The following is a 22,135-nucleotide window of genomic DNA, read 5'->3' as shown; positions in this document are numbered from 1 at the left end:
AAAAATCCTAAAATCATTTTTAAGGTTGTATTTTTTCTCTAAAATTGTCTTTCTGAAAGTTATAAGAAGCAAAGTAAAAAAATAAATGAATGTATTTAAACAAGTGAAGACCAAGTCTTTAAAATATTTTCTTGGATTTTCAAATTCTATTTGAGTTTTGTCTCTCTTAGAATTAAAAATGTAGGGCAAAGCGAGACCAGCTTGCTAGTAAATAAATACAATTTTAAAAAATAGAGGCAGCTCACTGGTAAGTGCTGCTATTTGAGGTATTTTTAGAACAGGCCAGCGGGCAACTCATCTGGTCCTTACGGGCTACCTGGTGCCCGCGGGCACCGCGTTGGTGACCCCTGGTATAGATACAGCCAATTTATTCCCCCTCCTCTTACGTGTCGTGTACTGACTGTGACAATGCTGACACACCAACAGTTGTTGTTAAATTATAATCTCATCTATTTTTAATAATTTATTGTTAATAGCTGCTTACTCTCTACTAGTGTTGTCCCGATACCAATATTTTGATATCGGTACCGGTACCAAAATTATTTCGATACCACAAAAAATTGCATTAATGGCTTTATTTGAACAAAAAAATCTTACAGTACATTAAACATATGTTTCTTATTGCAAGTTTGTCCTTAAATAAAATAGTGAACATACAAGACAATTTGTCTTTTATTAGTATGTAAGCAAACAAAGGCTCCTAATTTAGCTGCTGACATATGCAGTAACATATTGTGTCATTTTCCATTCTATTATTTTGTCAAAATTATGAGGGACAAGTGGTAGAAAATGAATTATTAATCTACTTGTGCATTTACTGTTAATATATTCTTACTTTCCCGTTTAACATGTTCTATCTACACTTCTGTTAAAATGTAACAATAATTTATTCTTCTGTTGTTTAGATACTTTACATTAGTTTTGGATGATACCACAAATTTCGGTATCAATCCGATACCAAGTCGTTACAGGATCATACATTGGTCCTATTCAAAGTCCTCATGGCGGACCGGTACTTTTCAGAGGCGTTGTAGTACCGAATATGATTCTTTAGTATTGCTGTACTATACTAATACCGGTACAATCCTACTCTCTGCACATCTTAAACTTTACTAAGCACTTACATGTATTTCTTGGTGTTGTTTAAAGCTAGCTATTCGCATGCCTGCTCCCGACTTGCTCTTGGTGTGTAACATGTTTAGACTTTTCCTTAGGATACTAAAAAATGCAGTGTATTTGCCACAATGGAAGTGATTATTATCAATGTAGCTTTTAGAGCGGCTCCACACTGCGTATGGAGATACACAATTAGCTGCCAGCTTGTCAGTAGGGGGACTAAAAATAAACAAAGGAGTTTGTGATCGTCATTGAAAGGCATTAATTGGCAAAAGCGACCAAATTTAAAAAAATAAAAAAATTGGCTGATACTGATCGGTGGCCCGTCGATCAGCACATCCCTACTTTGCAAAGTTTGCGTTCTGATCACCTGACAATGACCTGCTGTGTATTTTATCCTTGTTGACATGTTGATGGCCGTCTCTTACTGAACATGTAAGTGCATACTGTACCACTAACGATAACACACGTGTCTCTCCTCTCTTGTAGCGGGACGCTAAGGGACAGTATCTGTTTGACCTCATCTGCCATCACCTCAACCTGCTGGAGAAAGACTACTTTGGCATCAGATATGTGGACCCAGACAAGCAGAGAGTGAGTAATAATAATTAGAGATGTCCGATAATATCGGCCTGCCGATATTATCGGCCGATAAATGCTTTAAAATGTAATATCGGAAATTATCGGTATCTGTTTTTTATTATCGGTATCGTTTTTTTAATCTTTTTTATTTGATTAAATCAAAAATAAAAAACACAAGATACACTTACAATTAGTGCACCAACCCAAAAAACTTCCCTCCCCCATTTACACTCATTCACACAACAGGGTTGTTTCTTTCTGTTATTAATATTCTGGTTCCTACATTATAGATCAATACAGTCTGCAAGGGATACAGTCCGTAAGCACACATGATTGTGCGTGCTGCTGGTCCACTAATAGTACTAACCTTTAACAGTTAATTGTACTCATTTTCATTAATTATTAGTTTCTATGTAACTGTTTTTATATTGTTTTACTTTCTTTTTTATTCAAGAAAATGTTTTTAATTTATTTATCTTATTTTATTTTATTTTTTAAAAGGACCTTATCTTCACCATACCTGGTTGTCCAAATTAGGCATAATAATGTGTTAATTCCACGACTGTATATATCGGTATCGGTTGATATCGGTATCGATAATTAAAGAGTTGGACAATATCGGAATATCAGCAAAAAGCCATTATCGGACATCCCTAATAATAATTATATAAAGTACAGTACCAGTCAAAGGTTTGCACCCATGTTCTCTTCACTAGCGTGAGAAAGTGTGTCCACACTTTAGACTGCTCCTCACTCCCTATTTGCATTTTTCTTACAGAAGCCATAGATGGAATATTTGTCACAACTTAATTCAACTAGAATGACACAGAATCTATAATTATTTGACCTTTGACATCATTGTCAACATTTTCAGATCAACAGGGTTCTCATTTAGTTTTTAGAATGAATCCCTGAGACTTCAAAGAAGATATGGTAGCCTTTTGACAAGTAAGATAGGATATACTTTGTTTATGTTTGACCCCCAGTGATGTCAGCTATTTTACTTACACACATTGAATGGTTAGCCTTTAAAATTGGTATGGTTCTTTCTTTCAATAGGACATGAATCCTTGAAAATATTTGTTATTTTTTTAACAATCCACATTCTCTTATTTGACTTTTTATTTCTTTATTGAAATTTGTCAGTTAAGTCGACATTAAAATCAATATGAATTTTGCTTTGATTCGAAAATTAATGAAATTAATGAAGTTTTATTCCTTTCCATTATTGACAATAATCACTTATTTGGCCATTGACTTTGTTAGAGAAATTACTTCGATTAGTCAAAAATTAAACTGGTCAGACATTAAGATCAATAAGGTTCTTGCATCAAAAAGAAACTGAATTTCAAAAGTTTAAAAAAGGGACTTGAAACCATTTGTAAAAGTTTGTTAAAGAACATTTGTCAAACAAAAAGGTGACAAGAAACTTTGAATAATCAGTTTGATTCATTAAACCAATAGGGTTCTTGCATCAATAAGAAATTAAATCCCAAATGTTTTATAAAAGGGACTTCAAATAATTTGTCAAAGTTTGTTAAAGAAGATTCATTAAACAAAAGGTGTCAATAAACTTTATGAAATCAGTCTAAATCAATAATAATCAATCAGTCTGATTGATAAAAAAAATCAATAAGGATCTTGCATCAAAAAGTCATTGAATCCCAAACGTTTAAAAATAAAGGGACTTAAAATAATGTGTTAAAGTTTGTTAAAGATTTGTTCAACAGAAACTTTGAGATTTTTTTTACTTTGACTTTGTTAGAGAAATTGGTAAGTTTGGTCATACATCAAGATGAATAGGGTTATTGCATCAATAAATAATTGAAACCCAAATGATTAAAAATTAAAATAATAAATAAAATAATTTGTTAAAGTTTGTTAAAGAACATTTGTTAAACAAAAAAGTGACAAGAAACTTTGAATAATCAGTTTGATTCAATAAAACTAATAGAATTCTCACATCAATATGGAATGAAATCCCAAACGTTTAAAAAAGGAACTTAAAGTAATTTGTTAAAGTTTGTTAAAGAAAATTTGTCAAATAAAAGATGACAAGAAACTTTACGAAATCAGTCTGATTGATATAAATCAATAGGGTTCTTGCATCAAAAAGTTATTGAATCCGAAACATTTAAAAAAGGGACTTAAAATAATTTGTTAAAGTTTGTTAAAGAAGATTGATTGAACCAAAAGGTGACAAAAAACTGATAATTTTTTGACTTTGAAAGATTAATTGGTAATTGGCCATACATCAAGATGAATAGGGTTCTTGCATCAATAAATAATTAAATCCCAAATGTTTAAAAAAAGAGGCTGAAAATAATTTCTCAAATTTTGTTAGAGACAATTTTTTCAAACCAAAATGTGACAAGAACTGATCGATTAAAATCAATAGAGTTCTTCCATCACACATAAAATTAATCCCAAAGTGTCTGAAAAAAAGACTATTACAGAATACTAAGAAGATGACTTACTGAATTGACCTACGACATCATATAGGTCAGATATTTATTTAAATCATTAGTGTTCTTGCCTTGAATAAACATCAATGTTTCACGTTGATGTGCTGAAATAGTTTGAAAGGCAAAAACGATAACTAGGAACAAACCCAGCTGCTTTACACAACTAAGTATCCCTTAAAATCAATAGTATTCTTGCTTTGACTAAAAAAACAACATATTATCGTGTAAACCAGGGGTGTCCAAATTTTTTGACTTGGGGGCCACATTGGGCTAAAAAAAAAATTAGGCCGGGGGCCAAATACATGTACATATTTTATTAATATGATGGATATATAATTAAAATGATGAATATATCATTAAAGTAATTGAATATTAGGAGTGTGTGAACGTTTGACTCCTACCTTGTTTACTTGTGTGACAACATTTTTAAAGTTTTGTAATGAATCAGAAATATTAAGCAGCTAAAATGCGGCAACCATGGATAAGTGTGGGGAGAGTGTTTTACATTTTTCCCACCATAATGGATTTAAATAGGTGTAATTTTTAATTTTGGACATTATTCATAATATCCACAATGTTCAGTGACCAGGTTGGGTTATGTGTGACCATGTGTGTTGACCTTTATGTTAGTTTTTTTTTGCACCATGACTAAGGAAGGTTGTTTGGATTGTGTCATATAAGAAAATGCTGTGTTCTATATCTGTTTACTTTCAAGGGTCATTGATCTGAATAACTCACATTTGTCACATAATAACAGGGCCAAATACGTGTACATATGTTATTAATATGATGGATATATAATAAAAAATTATGAATATATCATTAACCCATCCATCCAACCATTTTCTACCGCTTATTCCCTTCGGGGTCGCGGGGGGCGCTGGAGCCTATCTCAGCTACAATCGGGCGGAAGGCGGGGTACACCCTGGACAAGTCGCCACCTCATCGCAGGGCCAACACAGATAGACAGACAACATTCACACTCACATTCACACACTAGGGCCAATTTAGTGTTGCCAATCAACCTATTATACATGGTAGGAGTCAAACGTTCACACACTCCTAATATACAATTATATATATCATTACAGTAATATAATTGTATATTAGGAGTGTGTGAACGTTTGACTCTTACCTTGTTTACTTCTGTGACAACCTTCTTAAATTTTTGTAATAAATCAGAAATATCAATCAGCTAAAATGTGGCAACCATGGATAAGTGTGGGGAGAGTGTTTTACATTTTTCCCACCATAATGGATTTAAATGGGTGTAATTTTTAATTTTGGACAAAATTCACAATATCCACAATGTTCAGTGAGCAGGTTTGGTTATGTGTGACCATGTGTGTTGACATTTATGTTAGTTGACTTTTTTTTTTTTTTTTGCACCATGACTAAGGAAGGTTGTTTGGATTGTGTCATATAAGAAAATGCTGTGTTTTATATCTGTTTACTTTCAAGGGTCATTGATCTGGATAACTCACATTTGTCACATAATAACAGTGCATATGTATCATTTAGGTATTTAAGATTAATTTGAAAGCACTCAGTGATTTTATGCTGAGTGAGACTAATGACACTAATGAGATACATTAGTGGGGAATAAAATAAAATGTATTTGCATTAAGTAGTAATGCAAGAAGATTAACATGATTTGCCTTAAGCTATCTTCAATACATTGTTGGGGTGTTTTTTAAGACCAACGGGAGTGATGCTTTTGCCACTCTTATATCATCTTATGAGTGAGTTAATCTCCTCCTGGCACACTGGCTGCTGTCAGAGGAGCAAGTGGGGGCAGCACTAACTGTATGGGTGGCTTTTATATGCGGGTGATTCCAATGTACTATTCTTGCTTTTGATCCTCAGTCAGCATGTTTACTGTACTTGCTGATCAGTCAGAAAGTGAAGTGGAGCAGCTACATTTTCTCTGATTTACTTTGCTCTCTCTTCTTTGCAGCACTGGTTGGAGTTTTCAAAGTCAATTGCCAAACAAATGAAATGTGAGTATTTCATTGATGATATGTCACATTCATTCATACAAATGAAGGAACAAAAGTTACGCTCTGGCTGCGTCGCTTGCAGCGCGACCCCGAGATGCGCTATGCAGAGACTGAAGGCGATGTGCAGGTAAAAGTGCATCCAATGAGGAAAACCAACGGATGTAGCATGGAGATGCAAATGATCCAGCGCCATACTCTAGACGTGGCTGGCATAAAAGCCTCCTGATTAGTGATTGCCTGCCTGCAGGCGAGTCTGCTAATTACAAATCTGGGGCAGGTGTTCAAGTCAGATGTAAAGTGGCTTGGAAACAAAGGCAGACGGGAAGTGGAACAACAAATATAAGCACTGGGCAGGAAATAATACAAAATATAGGAAACCAATAGAAATTTGGGAAAAATGCCATCTTAAATCCTTAATTAGGGAAAAAAATACCTCTTTGTGTGTTCTTGTAGATTAAATAAAATGTACAAGTGTATGCTGTTATTTTTGTCTTAACATTGTATAATTCTGCTTATATTACATGTTTATTCTTAACATTTTTTTACTATAATAATTATTATTTTATGATATTAATTATATTTATGAATGTATTATTTGCAGAATAATTAGTATTTTGTTAGAATATGATTACAATTTTTTTTATATATATAAATATGTTTCTTGTAAAATGGCACCCTTCTTGTAGTATGATGGCATATTTTTTCTTGTATTTAATGTTCCACTTATTTTTCTTGTGAGCTGACATTTTGCACTTCTCTAAACTGCAAATGAGTTGAGAATCACGGTCGTTGAAGTGTGAATGTTGAACAGGGGCCCCAAACACATGGTCTTCATCAACTTAAATTTTTTTTTTTTGAAATATGCGAGTTCCAAAAAATGTCATAAAATTAACATAGTCGTAAAAATTTGATAATAAAATGCTTAAATCAAAATAAGAATGTCTAAAACTACCTACACTCCATTTCAATAATGCAAAGTGGTTCGTTCCACCTAGATAGCAGCAAACATAGCATTGGAACACTCTCAACACAAATGTCATATCGTCATCAAAGCTCTCCTTTAAGCATTCACACAGCACCAGCATTTTGGCACAAGAATGAGGTGATAGAAGAAAGATATACATATATTAAGTCTATCTGTAGCAGCATAGTAGAAAGTTATGTACAAGTTTCACTTTGGCATCTCATTGCACATAACTGTGGTGCATTCAAGGACGCTCGATTAAAGTTACAAACAGAGGTGTTAGTTGTTTTTAAAGACAGGGGGAAACTTAACCACCAACAGATGCAATAATAATAATTATACAATTGTATCAATCAATCAATCATAGTTTACTTACATAGCCCTGAATCACAAATGTCTCAAAGGGCTGCACAAGCCACAACGACATCCTCTGTTTGTAATGATAATGATGTTAATTTGATTCGTTTTACCCACTGATGATAATCCTACGTGTGTTAGATCATCTCTTCTTAAAACTCTGGTTGAAACCTGACAGATTTATAATCATATTTAAGTGAATTATGACAGGTGATATGATCATTTCATTCATGTTCTGGCCACTTTATTTTGAATTTGTTGACAGTTTTTTGTAAAAAGCCTACTATTTAAACTAAACCAAATGATCTAGATATGGTTTAGATATGTTGATCCTATCTTTAAAAAGTCAAAAACCCAGCAAAGATTTTTCAAAAGTGTTTTAAAAAGCTGGTTTCTACGGACCCAATAAAGGGACATGGATGTTTTGCGAGATCTTGCAAAACATTGCGAGATCTCGCAATACTTTTTGCGAGATCTCGTAAAAGGTTTTTTCCTATGTCAGTGAACCGGAAGTATAACAGACACAGCGATGGTGAACCAGAAGTGAAACAGACACAGCGATGGAGGAGCGGGAGCATGCGGGAGCCTACCCATCATCTGTGCTTTGTTGTGGGACCATAATACGATTTGATGTCTTTATATGTTAGGCCAATACTAAAATAGAAATCAATAAACTCCTCCCACGGATGATGGGTAGGCTCCTCCATCGCTGTGTCTGTTTTACTTCCGGTTCACTGACATAGGAAAAAAACCTTTTGCGAGATCTTGCAAAACATTGTTTTCCCTCCATGTCACTTTAGGGCAGGGGTGTCCAAACTTTTTCCACTGAGGGCCTCACACGGAAAAATTAAAGCATGTGGGGGCCATTTTGATATTTTTCATTTTCAAACCATAACAAAATATATGCATTTTTTATTTATTTTACATTTAGGGGTCCCGGGGACCATAAAGGGTCTCAGTCATTAAAATGTTAAAAATAAGTCCGATTATTATTTTTTTTAATTATTTAGCGCTTACAGTAAATCTCTATATCAACTTCAAGTTGATATAAAGTAATACAAATTAAAAAAAATGTTTTATGGCTTTTCGGTCAAAAACAACTTAGTTTTTTTTTATAGTAAAACTGAAATATGCAGTATTTAGTAATTAGAGCCCTAAAAGATCAATAATGCAAAACACCATTTATTTTAATTCTTTCATATTTTTGAGTAATCACAGTGAAAAGATAAATAAAAAATCACTAAATATATTTGGGATCCAAAAGGTGCCCCACTCATCAAGTGATACATTTTTATTAGGTTTTTCTTTTACTTTCAACACTTAAGTTACGAGATCAACTTCAGATATATCTGTCGATTTTATGCTGGAACTATTATTTTGTTTGTTTTATGCGCTTTTGTCAAAGAAAACGTTGATGTTTTTATATGGCTACTACACAATATATGCAATATTTACCACATAAAACATTTTAAAGTGAAATATTTGAAGTAATTGGAGCCCTGAAAATAATTCATTACAACATGGATTTTTTGTCTTTTTTTTTTTTTTTTTGAGCAATGGCAAAAAAAGAAAAATGAAGAAAGAAAAAAGAAAAAAAAATAGCCTGAATGGCAGCTTTTGTGTCAACATTGCAACTTTTTCTCGTTAGATTTCACCTTATTCCACTTTTTTTTAATGTTCTTTTTTATTTTTACAATAGTATTTCCAGAATGTGTCGCGGGCCGGTAAACAATTAGCTGCGGGCCGCAAATGGCCCCCGGGCCGCACTTTGGACACCGCAGCTTTAGGGGCTCCGTAGATTTCGACCAAATCTATGCAATAATAATGTTTTTAGTGCATTTAAACCCACCAAGTGTGTGTGTATGGAGCTGTGACAATGGGTTTGGGGTGGGATGGGGGCCCCAGAATTTGGTGCAACGCCCTTATTGAGGATGAATCAACAGCGCCTCTGCTGGCTGCAGCCAAGTAGTGCTTCAGTTAATGCCTCTTTAGGTCTCCTATAGACGCCAGGCGTGTGGTCTTCAAAAGCAAATATCCACTGGAGTGTCTAATTAGCGTCGGCTCAAAAAAACACAGACATTAACATCTGTGGCAGTAGGCAACCTCCTGATGTTTTTTTTGTATTACCTCGCATTAATGCTGGCCAAACTGTGTACCCCTTACTGATATAACAGCATTGGTTCTATTGCTGATGTGTTATAATGTTGTGTTATTTTTGGTGAATAATGTGCTTTAACACACAGCGTGTCACAAATATTTGTACTTCTTCCTCCACAGCTCAGCCTCCTTTCACAATGTGTTTGCGTGTCAAGTTCTACCCCCCGGACCCTGCCGCCCTTCGAGAGGAGATCACCAGGTGAGTGGAGTGGAGGAAGATGACACTTTTTTTTTTTCCCCTTTGCATGCCAACTCTGTTTTCTCTCTGCCGAGTGAACATTTGAAGCAAAGCGATGTGACGTGTTAACGCCTCACTGCTTTAGTTTTTGCAGTAGCTCAAATACATTTCAAATGTCTCTTTAAAAAATGCAGTGTGCTTTAGCAAGGTCTTGTTATTTAGCTGCCAACTAGTCACACGTCAGCATGCAGGTGGTGGGTTTTTTGTTTTTTGGCTTTCACAAAGCACCTGTGAGATGTATTTTCTATTGAGGTATGAATGTGTCTCATGCTGTGCTGCTTCATTGTCACTATTTAATTTAGCTTACTGTCCCTGCATGATGATAAAATATCAGTATTTTTATTATACACCTAATACTAATTACATGTATTAAATGAGCTACATGATAGTACTGCAATGTGCTTTTAGTTAGTTTGCTGCATATTTGCTCCTGTTTGGGTATTACAAAGTATAGTTTGACTATGGTTTCTAGCCCATATTAGGCCCTGAGACGAAAAGGTGGAAAACTATACAGCTTGTGGGGCATAAACGAGCATTTATTACATGTAATCACAAACATTTGTTAAATCATTTTTGTATAAAGTTAGCAGACTTTATGACCCTCGGAGGCTCATACACTGTATGTATATTTAGTTTTTTAATTATTGTATTATATTGATTAATATATTGATTGATATTCACTTTTTTTAGTATTTCTTTAGTTTAATGCAAAATTACTATTTTTTCTTAAAAGTATTTTTTTATATCATTTTTTGATTATATTTTATTATTAATTTATTTCATTTATATCTGGTTATGGGCAGCACGGTGGCAACACTAGCAACATTGGCAACACTAAATTGATCCTAGTGTGTGAATGTGAGTGTGAATGTTGTCCATCTGTGTTGGCTCTGCCATGAGGTGGCGACTTGTCCAGGGTGTACCCCGTCTTGCGTTGAAATGCAGCTGGGATAGGCTCCAGCACCCCCGCAACCCCGAGAGGGACAAGTGGTAGAAAATGGATGGATGGACTACCTCAAAAGCTACTGTATTATTATTTTTTTAACTAACTTTTTTTGCAAGCCATTTTTTTAACTAAAACTAACTATAAAACAAGCAATTTTTTTTACTAGCCAATCTTTTTTTACTAAAACTAACTAAAAAGCGAGCGATTATATTTTTTTACTAGCCACTTTTAACTAAAACTACTGGTAAATTAAAAAAAATTAGATTTTTTTTAAAACTAAAACCAAATAAAGAGCAAGCTATTTCTTTACTAGCCAATTTTTTTTAACTAAAACGATGGACGGATGGATGGATGGATGGATGGATGGATGGATGGATGGATGGATGGATGGATGGATGGATGGATATCTGGTTAAAATCCAACAAAGGAAAATTTTAAATTAGAAAACAAATGTTCATAATTACACAATTATAATATTCAAATTTTCTTCTCCATATTTTTCTTGTAAATTTTTTTGTAGAATAAATCGTTGTATTACTATCTTTTATTTCTTGTAATGTTTTTTTTTTTTCAGCATCTCTCAAATAATTAAATTAAAATTTTCTCATCAAAAATACAGATTTTGCTTTCTTTCTTACATTAGTTTTGCCCTTTTTCTCGATATTTTTCTTCTACAGTTTAGTATTTACTTTCATAAAATTACGGGCACGTGTTTTAAACAATTTACTAATCAATTAGGATTTGGACTAGGCCAGGGGTGTCCAAAGTGTGACCCAGTGGCCTTATGCAGCCCGCGGCTGTTTTTGTTGTTGTTTTATTAGCCCACAGCACATTCTAAGCACAAAAGAAACACGTCCTTGATTAGAACATTACACAAAAAAGATATAACAAAAAATGAACTGGCCCAATTTCCCCTAAAATTTGGATCTGTTGTCAGGGCTTGGTAAAAGGATTGGACTCAGATGCAGAGTAGGGAACTTGACAGGCTTTTATTTTGGCAGCTTCCTTTCACCTCCAAAGTCAAGGAATACAATACTATAATTAACCAAAAAACTAATCGATGAAAAAAGGTTCCAAAAAATAGGAACAACTGAAAATCACTCCGAACGGAGGAAAACACAAAACCAAAGACGAACTAATAATTGGCGCAGTAAATGCTATAAAATGTATAAACAAAAAACGCTCCAACGGGAGGAATAAACAACAGCTATGAAAAATTCTACACTATCTTAATTAATAAAGTTTAACAAAAATAGTCACTCAAAAATTGAGGAATTTAACTAATAACTTACCACTTCGGCTGAATAAAGTCAATAACAAAAAATCACTCTGCTGAGGAGGAAAAAGGAAAACTCAAAATAGCCACGAAGGGATTCAAGAACATGGGACATAGACTGGATACAAGGCAAGGCATGGACATGGACGTAGACGCTGGAAAGTACGAATGAACGAAACAATCTGGTACAGAACAAACGGAGGAGTGGGCTTATAAGACACATGAGGGTAATAGGGAACAGGTGGAAACAATCAGGGAACAGGGATGACGTCAGACTGATGACACAGAAGGAAGGGCAAGTGACCTGAAACGAGAGGAGAGTTACTTTTCAAAGTAAAATATGCAAATCACAAGACAGAAAAAACCAAGACAAGACATCCCTCACCACGGTGTGACATCTGTAAACCAAAATGGCCAATGACCTGTGTGTCTCACTCTGTATCAATGTTTCTTAACCTTGAGCACTCCCTAGAGGGCCCCCAAAAGAATATGTTTTACAGACCACTGCGGCGCTCTGTTATAATCCACTTTACAACCACTTGTGGCAGTGATAATAATCTCAAACATAAGAAGTCTGGAGCTAAAATCAGATTTTCTCAAGCGCAAAAATTATGACTAAAGTGGTGAAGTTGTATGTTCATTTGCACTTTAATTTTATTGACAGTTTACTGAAGAAACATATATATTTTTATAATTTATTATTAATTTTCCGGTCGGACGTGCCCTAAACACCTCCCTAGGGAGGCGTTCGGGTGGCATCCTGACCAGATGCCCGAACCACCTCATCTGGCTCCTCTCGATGTGGAGGAGTAGTGGCTTTACTTTGAGCTCCCCCCGGATGGCAGAGCTTCTCACCCTATCTCTAAGGGAGAGCCCCGCCACCCGGCAGAGGAAGCTCATTTCGACCGCTTGTACCCGTGATCTTATCCTTTCGGTCATAACCCAAAGCTCATGACCATAGGTGAGGATGGGAACGTAGATCGACCGGTAAATTGAGAGCTTTGCCTTCCGGCTCAGCTCCTTCTTCACCACAACGGATCGATACAGCGTCCGCATTACTGAAGACGCCGCACCGATCAGCCTGTCGATCTCACGATCCACTCTTCCCTCACTCGTGAACAAGACTCCGAGGTACTTGAACTCCTCCACTCGGGGCAGGGTCTCCTCCCCAACCCGGAGATGGCACTCCACCCTTTTCTGGACGAGAACCATGGACACAGACTTGGAGGTGCTGATTCTCATCCCAGTCGCTTCACACTCGGCTGCGAACAGATCCAGTGAGAGCTGAAGATCCTGGCCAGATGGAGCCATCAGGACCACATCATCTGCAAAAAGCAGAGACCTAATCCTGCAGCCACCAAACCAGATCCCCTCAACGCCCTGACTGCGCCTAGAAATTCTGTCCATAAAATTTATGAACAGAATCGGTGACAAAGGGCAGCCTTGGCGGAGTCCAACCCTCACTGGAAACGTGTCCGACTTACTGCCGGCAATGCGGACCAAGCTCTGACACTGATCGTACAGGGAGCGGAACGCCACAATCAGACAGTCCGATACCCCATACTCTCTGAGCACTCCCCACAGGACTTCCCGAGGGACAGGGTCGAATGCCTTCTCCAAGTCCACAAAGCACATGTAGACTGGTTGGGCAAACTCCCATGCACCCTCAAGGACCCTGCCGAGAGTATAGAGCGGTGAAGACCCAGGACACGTTGGGAAGACTATGTCTCCCGGCTGGCCTGGGAACGCCTCGGGATCCCTCGGGAAGAGCTGGACGAAGTGGCTGGGGGGAGGGAAGTCTGCGCTTCCCTGCTTAGGCTGCTGCCCCCGCTACCCGACCTCGGATAAGCGGAAGAAGATGGATGGATGAATGGATTATTAATTTAGTTAGAATTTATGTATTTACACTGTGTATAAATCTATGTTCTTATCTATGCAGTATATTTGATAAGTATTTATTTTTGTAATGTGTCTGACCTAAGCCTAACAGTAGACTTCGTGATTAACACATGATTTCATATCATTTAATAAGGTTCATCCTGTTAAACTGAAAGTACATTAGGTTAGATATCATTATTGACTGCGATTAAAATCAAGAGTAATATTACTAATTCAGTTTAAAAGTGGAATAGTTGGTCCCCTAGGTCAAAAAGGTTAAAAAAAACAAAAACCCTGCTCTATATAGTTTTTGATGGTTTAAGTCAGGGATGTCCAAAGTGCGGCCCGGGGGCCATTTGCGGCCCGCAGCTAATAGTTTACCGGCCCGCCACACTTTCTGGAAATGCTATTGCAAAAATTGAAAAAAACTTTAGACTGGAAAAAGTTGCAATGTTGACACAAAGCTGCCATGCAGGCTGTTTTTTTTCTTTTTTTCCCATTTCTTTAAAAAAAAGAAAAAAAGAACTCAATGTTATAATGAATTATTGACCTATTCAAGGCTCCAATTATTTCAAATATTTAACTTTAAAATGTTTTATGTGGAAAATATGGTGTGGTTGCCATACAAAAGCATCAATGTTTTCTTTGACAAAAGAGCATAAAACAAACAAAATAATAGTTCAAACGTAAAATCGACAGATATATCTGAAGTTGATCTCGTAACTTAAGTGTTGAAAGTAAAAAAAAAACTAATAAAAATGTATCACTTTATGATACAAACCTTTTGGGTCCCAAATATATTTAATGGGATTTTATTTGTCTTTTCACTGTGATTACTCAAAAATAATAATGAATGGTGTCCTGCATTATTGATCTTTTTAAGGCTCTAATTAGTTCACATCAAACATTACTTTTTGAATGTTTTGGGCAGTGGGGGAAATACTGCATATGTCAGTTTTATTATAAAAAACAAAGTTGTCTTTGACAGAAAAGGCATAAAACCTTTTTGGTTTTTTTAACTTTATTTCAACCTGGGCAGCACGGTGGGAGAGGGGTTAGTGCATCTACCTCACAATACGAAGGTCCTGAGTAGTCGTGAGTTCAATCCTGGCCTCGGGATCTTTCTGTGTGGAGTTTGCATGTTCTCCCCGTGACTGCGTGGGTTCCCTCCGGGTACTCCGGCTTCCTCCCACCTCCAAAGACATGCACCTGGGGATAGGTTGATTGGCAACACTAAATTGGCCCTAGTGTGTGAATGTGAGTGTGAATGTTGTCTGTCTATCTGTGTTGGCCCTGCGATGAGGTGGCGACTTGTCCAGGGTGTACCCCGCCTTCCGCCCGATTGTAGCTGAGATAGGCTCCAGCGCCCCCCGCGACCCCGAAGGGAATAAGCGGTAGAAAATGGATGGATGGATGGATGGATTCAACCTGAAGTTGATATACTGTAGAGATTTACTGTAAGCGTTAAAAAAAAATATATATATATAATAATTCGACTTGTTTTTTTTAACATTTTAATGACTTAGACCAGTGGTTCTCAAACTTTTTTTGTCATCCCCCACTTTGGACAAGGGGAAGTTTTCAAGCCCCACCTGCCCCCTTCGCCCCAACAGAACGCTAATGCCAAGCTTAACATTTTCAAATTTATTGAACATCAAGTAACATCAAGTTGTATACATTCAAACTCAATAACATAAAATAACATCAAGTTCAATAATAAATAAAATAACTGTGCAGCTGAGGTATAACTTGCATCAAGTTCAATATCAAATAAAATAACTTGCATCAAGTTCAATGATAAATAAAACAAAAGTGTTATAACTTCCATCAAGTTCAATAATAAATCCAAAAAAGTGTTATAACTTGCATCAAGTTCAATAATAAATCAAATAACTTGCATCAAGTTCAATAATAAATCCAAAAAAGTGTTATAACTTGCATCAAGTTCAATAATAAATCAAATAAAAGTGTTATAACTTGCATCAAGTTCAATAATAAATCAAAACAAGTGTTATAACTTGCATTAAGTTCAATAATAAATCAAATAAAAGTGTTATAACTTGCATCAAGTTCAATACTAAATCAAAAAAAGTGTGAACTTGCATGAAGTTCAATAATAAATAAAAAAAGTGTTATAACTTGCATCAAGTTCAATAATAAATCAAATAAAAGTGTTATAACTTGCATCAAGTTCAATAATAAATCAAACAAAAGTGTTATAACTTGCATCAAGTTCAATAATAAATCAAATAAAAGTGTTACAACTTGCATCAAGTTCAATAATAAATCAAATAAAAGTGTTATAACTTGCATCAAGTTCAATAATAAATCAAATAAAAGTGTTATAACTTGCATCAAGTTCAATAATAAATCAAATAAAAGTGTTATAACTTGTATCAAGTTCAATAATACATCAAATAAAAGTGTTATAACTTGCATCAAGTTCAATAATAAATCAAATAAAAGTGTTATAACTTGCATCAAGTTCAATAATAAATCCAAAAAAGTGTTATAACTTGCATCAAGTTCAATAATAAATCAAATAACTTGCATCAAGTTCAATAATAAATCCAAAAAAGTGTTATAACTTGCATCAAGTTCAATAATAAATCAAATAAAAGTGTTATAACTTGCATCAAGTTCAATAATAAATCAAAACAAGTGTTATAACTTGCATTAAGTTCAATAATAAATCAAATAAAAGGGTTATAACTTGCATCAAGTTCAATAATAAATCAAAAAAAGTGTTAACTTGCATCAAGTTCAATAATAAATAAAAAAAAGTGTTACAACTTGCATCAAGTTCAATAATAAATCAAATAAAAGTGTTATAACTTGCATCAAGTTCAATAATAAATCAAATAAAAGTGTTATAACTTGCATCAAGTTCAATAATAAATCAAATAAAAGTGTTATAACTTGTATCAAGTTCAATAATACATCAAATAAAAGTGTTATAACTTGCATCAAGTTCAATAATAAATCAAATAAAAGTGTTATAACTTGCATCAAGTTCAATAATAAATCAAATAAAAGTGTTATAACTTGCATCAAGTTCAATAATAAATCAAATAAAAGTGTTATAACTTGCATCAAGTTCAATAATAAATCAAATTGAATATTGGGGCGGTATAGCTCGGTTGGTAGAGCGGCCGTGCCAGCAACTTGAGGGTTGCAGGTTCGATCCCCGCTTCCGCCATCCTAGTCACTGCCGTTGTGTCCTTGGGCAAGACACTTTACCCACCTGCTCCCAGTGCCACCCACACTGGTTTGAATGTAACTTAGATATTGGGTTTCACTATGTAAAGCGCTTTGAGTCACTTGAGAAAAAGCGCTATATAAATGTAATTCACTTCACTTCACAAATAAAAGTGTTATAACTTGCATCAAGTTCAATAATAAATCAAATAACTTGCATCAAGTTCAATAATAAATCAAATAACTTGCATCAAGTTCAATAATAAATAAAAATAAAAGTGCCACTTTGCAATCTTTGCAAAAAAAAAAGGAGGAGCTAATGCATTTGGCAAGACAGGGCAAGTGAACATGAGTTTTACAGTACTCCAGCATTAGTGGCTGCAATGAGCCTGTTTTGCACTGCACAGCTTTTCAAATCGGGGTTGCAGGCTTGACACTGCCACTGTTAAAACCTCATTGAGTTTGGGGCTGAGCTGCCTTGACGCGAGTGCTTCCCGGTGAATGACACAGTGTGTCCAATGCGCATTTGGTGCAACCCTCTTTATTAGAGCCTGCAGCCCGTTTCTTGACTTTGCCATGGTCTGTGCGCCATCAGAGCAAAAGCCCACACAGTTTTCCCATTTAAGGTCGTGTTCTTTGAGGAAACTGTCCATTATATTGAACAGCTCATCAGCATTGGCTCTATTTTTTATGTATTTGCAAAACAGCAAATCCTCGCACAGTGACTCGCCATTCACAAAGCTTCCGCTTAGCCCCGCCCCCATTAGTTACTGTTGCTATGTCTGTCAAACTTTCGCTCCTACCTAGAAATGTAAAGCCTACAGGAAAAATAAGTAATTTACATTTATTTATATAGCGGATTCCACAGACAGAATCACAAAGTGATTTATAGTGTGTATAGAAAATGAAAGCATAGTAAAAAAAAAAATCTAAGAATATAATTGAAAAAAAAAAAAAAAGAAAGTGAAATTTCCTCCCGTTCCTCGCGCCCCACCTGTCATGTCTCTATTCCCCGCCAGTGGGGCGCGCCCCACACTTTGAGAAACGCTGACTTAGACCCTTTATGGTCCCCGGGAGCCCTAAAGGTAAAAAAAAATTTAAAAAATCCATATATTTTGTTATGGTTTGAAAATGAAAAATATCAAAATGGCCCCCGCATACTTTAATTTTTCCGTGTGCGGCCCTCAGTGGAAAAAGTTTGGACACCCCTGGTTTAAGTGCATCCTGTCATTATGAACATGTGTACAAAAATTTTTTGATATGATGTATGATAAGTTTTCAAGTATTCCTAAACATTTAAAAAGGTTTTAGTTGGTGAAATAGTAATATTACTAGTAAAGAATAATAAGAAGAAGAATACATTTGACAAGGTCAGACAGATTACACTAATTTACATAGTTAGCTAAAACAAAGCTAAAATGTGGATGTTTTTTTCAGATAATTTAGCTTATCTATTATATTGGTTTTAGTTCAAATGTATCAAAAGGGTCCCTGCATCTTAAAGTTTTTATAAATGTGGCCCTCAATGGAAAACATTTTAACACCCTGGTCCTGACTTATTACTTCTACACTGACTCCACAATCGCATGCTTCCAACTTGGTGGATAGGATGACTTTGGTGTGGAAGAAGCCCATCAAAAACCTCTGTGACCTCACATGCTGTATGGATTTAAAAACAAAAAATTCCACAGATACACTCCAACATATTCAAGAAAGGAGAGAGGAAGCGGTTTCTAGCTGCAAAGATGTCCCAAAACTTGTGCACAGCATCTACTGGTGCCTCCCTATATGTTGCAGTGGGAAACGCCTGACTGCTGGACTGTGTGTGAGACCTCCCTGTCAACGTAACTAATTGTTTTGCCGCTGCACAAGCCACAGAGCCTCTGAGCTTCCACAGCAACCCCCTCCACCCTGTCTGCTCACAAATAAATCTCACGCAATACTCACTGCCCGGCTCTCTTCATGGAGCCAAAAGGGAGAGAGTGACTCGCTCGCCCACTTCAACTGACTTCACTGACATCAATAAAGAGCCTGCATAAAATGATTAAAGTAAAGTAGCATGGGAGAGTCTAAGAGGAAAGCTTCATTTGTGCGCTTTTGTATTACTTGGCCTGCTCGGGGGAGTCGCATTTTTGCATCACTACCACGGGACGTCCATGTTAGGATACACTCATTTTCTGTCTTATACGAGGGTGTGCAAACTTTTTGACTCGGGGGCCGCATTGGGCTAAAAAAAAATTGCCCGGGGGCCTAAAGTCGACTGCATGTAAAGTAACAATATATATACATACATATAGCCTGTACATGTACAGTCGGGGTCAAAAGTTTACATACACTTGTAAAGAACATAATGTCATGACTTCTCTTGAGTTCCCAATAATTTCTACAACTCTTGTTTTTTTGTGATAGAGTGATTGAAGCACATGCTTGTTTGTCACAAAAAACATTCATGAAGTTTGGTTCTTTTATGAATTTATTATGGGTCTACTGAAAATGTGACCAAATCTGCTGGGTCAAAAGTATACATACAGCAATGTTAATATTTGGTTACATGTCCCTTGGCAAGTTTCACTGCAATAAGGCGCTTTTGGTAGCCATCAACAAGCTTCTGGCAAGCTTCCGGTTGAATTTTTGACCACTGCACTTGACAAAACTGGTGCAGTTCATCTAAATGTGTTGGTTTTCTTCAGCATTGTCCACACGTTTAAGTCAGGACTTTGAGAAGGGCCATTCTAAAACCTTAATTGTAGCCTGATTTAGCCATTCCTTTACCACTTTTGACATGTTTGGGGTCATTGTCCTGTTGGAACACCAACTGCGCCCAAGACCCAACCTCTGGGCTGATGATTTTAGGTTGTCCTGAAGAATTTGGAGTTAATCCTCCTTTTTCATTGTCCCATTTACTCTCTGTAAAGCACCAGTTCCATTGGCGGCAAAACAGGCCCAGAGCATAATACCACCACCACCATGCTTGACGGTAGGTATGGTGTTCCTGGGATTAAAGGCCTCACCTTTTCTCCTACAAATATATTGCTGGGTATTGTGGCGAAACAGCTCAATTTTTGTTCCATCTGACATCACATGAACAAAGATAAGGCTTCTGGAGGAAAGTTCTGTAAATTTCAATAACGGCACTCATTTTTTCAACGGGCAATCTACTTGAACACTTCCTTTTTGACACTCGGCCTTTGCCGAAGCGGGGGAACTTGACTGCAGTTCACTTGCAACTGATGAGCCACCAGCGAGCAGAAATGGACAAAATAAAGGCTACCTCATGGAAATATCAGGTTCAAAGCCATGGCAAGTTGTTCTCCGGACAAGAAAGGACCATTTTTTGCGGTGAGAAGAGGCGACATCCCTGCAGCAAACGCCTGCTTTGCACTTGTTCTAGAGGTGGGTGGTGCTTCACTTCCGTGTTCAGATTACTGTTAAGGTGCAGTGATAACATTTAGATTGTTAATGTGTCGAAAACAGACTTTTTTTTATTGCAAACAGTTGATCCGACATTAAAACATGTCAAGACATTTTTTCAAAACAATCACACCATTTTCAAAATTAATAATAAATAAAAAGGCTATATTTAGGTTTTCTCCTTAATGTACGGCTTTATGTTAGCTGCCACACTTAACCAAAACATTTATATAATGTACAGTATTGTAGCGTCAGGAAGAAAACAAACTAAGTCTGACTTTCTTTTAAGCTTTTATTGACAATTTTACAACAACGCGCCCAATTCCAGCAAGTATATCCTCCATGCACACACGTCTGCCTCTGTGCTTCAATCCTAGACACACAACACTTGTTCATTCTCCACTGAGACGGTGTGTTCACAGACCATGGGAAAAATGATATGATGAAAATCATAACACACTAACATACACATTAAAACCATCAGATAGTTACAGTATGAATGGCTATATATAGTTTATTATTTGCGCACTATTGACTAATGCCATCCATCCATCCATTTTCTACCGCTTGTCCCTTTTGGGGTCACAGGGGGTGCTGGAGCCTATCTCAGCTGCATACGGGCGGAAGGCGGGGTACACCCTGGACAAGTCGCCACCTCATCGCAGGGCCAACACAGATAGACGGACAACATTCACACTCACATTCACACACTAGGGCCAATTTAGTGTTGCCAATCAACTTATCCCCAGGTTTTGAGGTGGGAGGAAGCCGGAGTACCCGGAGGGAACCCACGCAGTCACAGGGAAAACATGCAAACTCCACACAGAAAGATCCTGAGCGCAGGATCGAACCCAGGACTACTCAGGACCTTCGTATTGTGAGGCACATGCACTAACCCCTGCCCCACCGTGCTGCCCCTATTGACTAATGATGCACCAAAAATTTGGCCGGAAAAAGGCATACTTTATTCACCAGAACAGTGCTCCCGAAACCGATTTTGTAATGACGTAACCTATACGCACAGGGTTGTCTGGAGCGGAGGTAGCGTGTCCGCTCTGTGTACGTACTTATATATATTCAAGATTACCCGCTGACAGCCATCTTCACAATTTAAAATGACACTGGCGACTTTTAATTAGAGAAAGGCTCCCAGCAACGCGAAGCAAGAGTGACGTCAGGCTCTCTTTTCGTCACTGGCCTGGCACGACAGAACTCTAAACACAAGTACAGTCTCCAATAACACAAGAAATAGATGCTAGATTTGTTGCAAGTCTTTTTTTTTTATTAAGGAAAACGTGACTAAAAGGATTGAAAATATCTCTCTAAAAAAAAAAAAATTATCTCTACAAATTACATTGTACAATAAGTCGTTTGTCGCCAACCAAACGTCAAGCCGGCAGGCTCAGGACCAGCGGACGGGCAGTAATCCCGACCGTCAAAAACCGAGGCCTGTCAGTGCTTCAACTCAATGTCGAGGGCCTAACAACCGCAAAACTCGAAGTACTGCGTCACCTGGCTGATTCCAACAAGGCAACAGTTCTGCTCCT

The 22,135-nt window shown here is 36.7% G+C and overlaps 1 protein-coding gene across 1 annotated transcript in view; it reads left to right on the top strand.

Moving 5' to 3' along the window:
- The window catches only part of LOC133632415 (FERM domain-containing protein 5-like), a 171,927-nt gene that overhangs the window by 104,624 nt on the left and 45,168 nt on the right, over nucleotides 1-22,135 (top strand). The window contains exons 2-4 of the mRNA XM_062024823.1: nucleotides 1,606-1,710; nucleotides 6,121-6,163; nucleotides 9,762-9,840. Coding sequence (XP_061880807.1) covers nucleotides 1,606-1,710; nucleotides 6,121-6,163; nucleotides 9,762-9,840 — 227 coding nt within the window. The remainder of the gene's footprint in view (nucleotides 1-1,605; nucleotides 1,711-6,120; nucleotides 6,164-9,761; nucleotides 9,841-22,135) is intronic.

Source organism: Entelurus aequoreus, linkage group LG02, assembly GCF_033978785.1.
Source record: "Entelurus aequoreus isolate RoL-2023_Sb linkage group LG02, RoL_Eaeq_v1.1, whole genome shotgun sequence".
Taxonomy (NCBI): Eukaryota; Metazoa; Chordata; class Actinopteri; order Syngnathiformes; family Syngnathidae; genus Entelurus; species Entelurus aequoreus.
The sequence above is the reverse complement of the archived record's forward strand: the minus strand, read 5'-3'. Positions and strand labels throughout refer to the sequence as shown.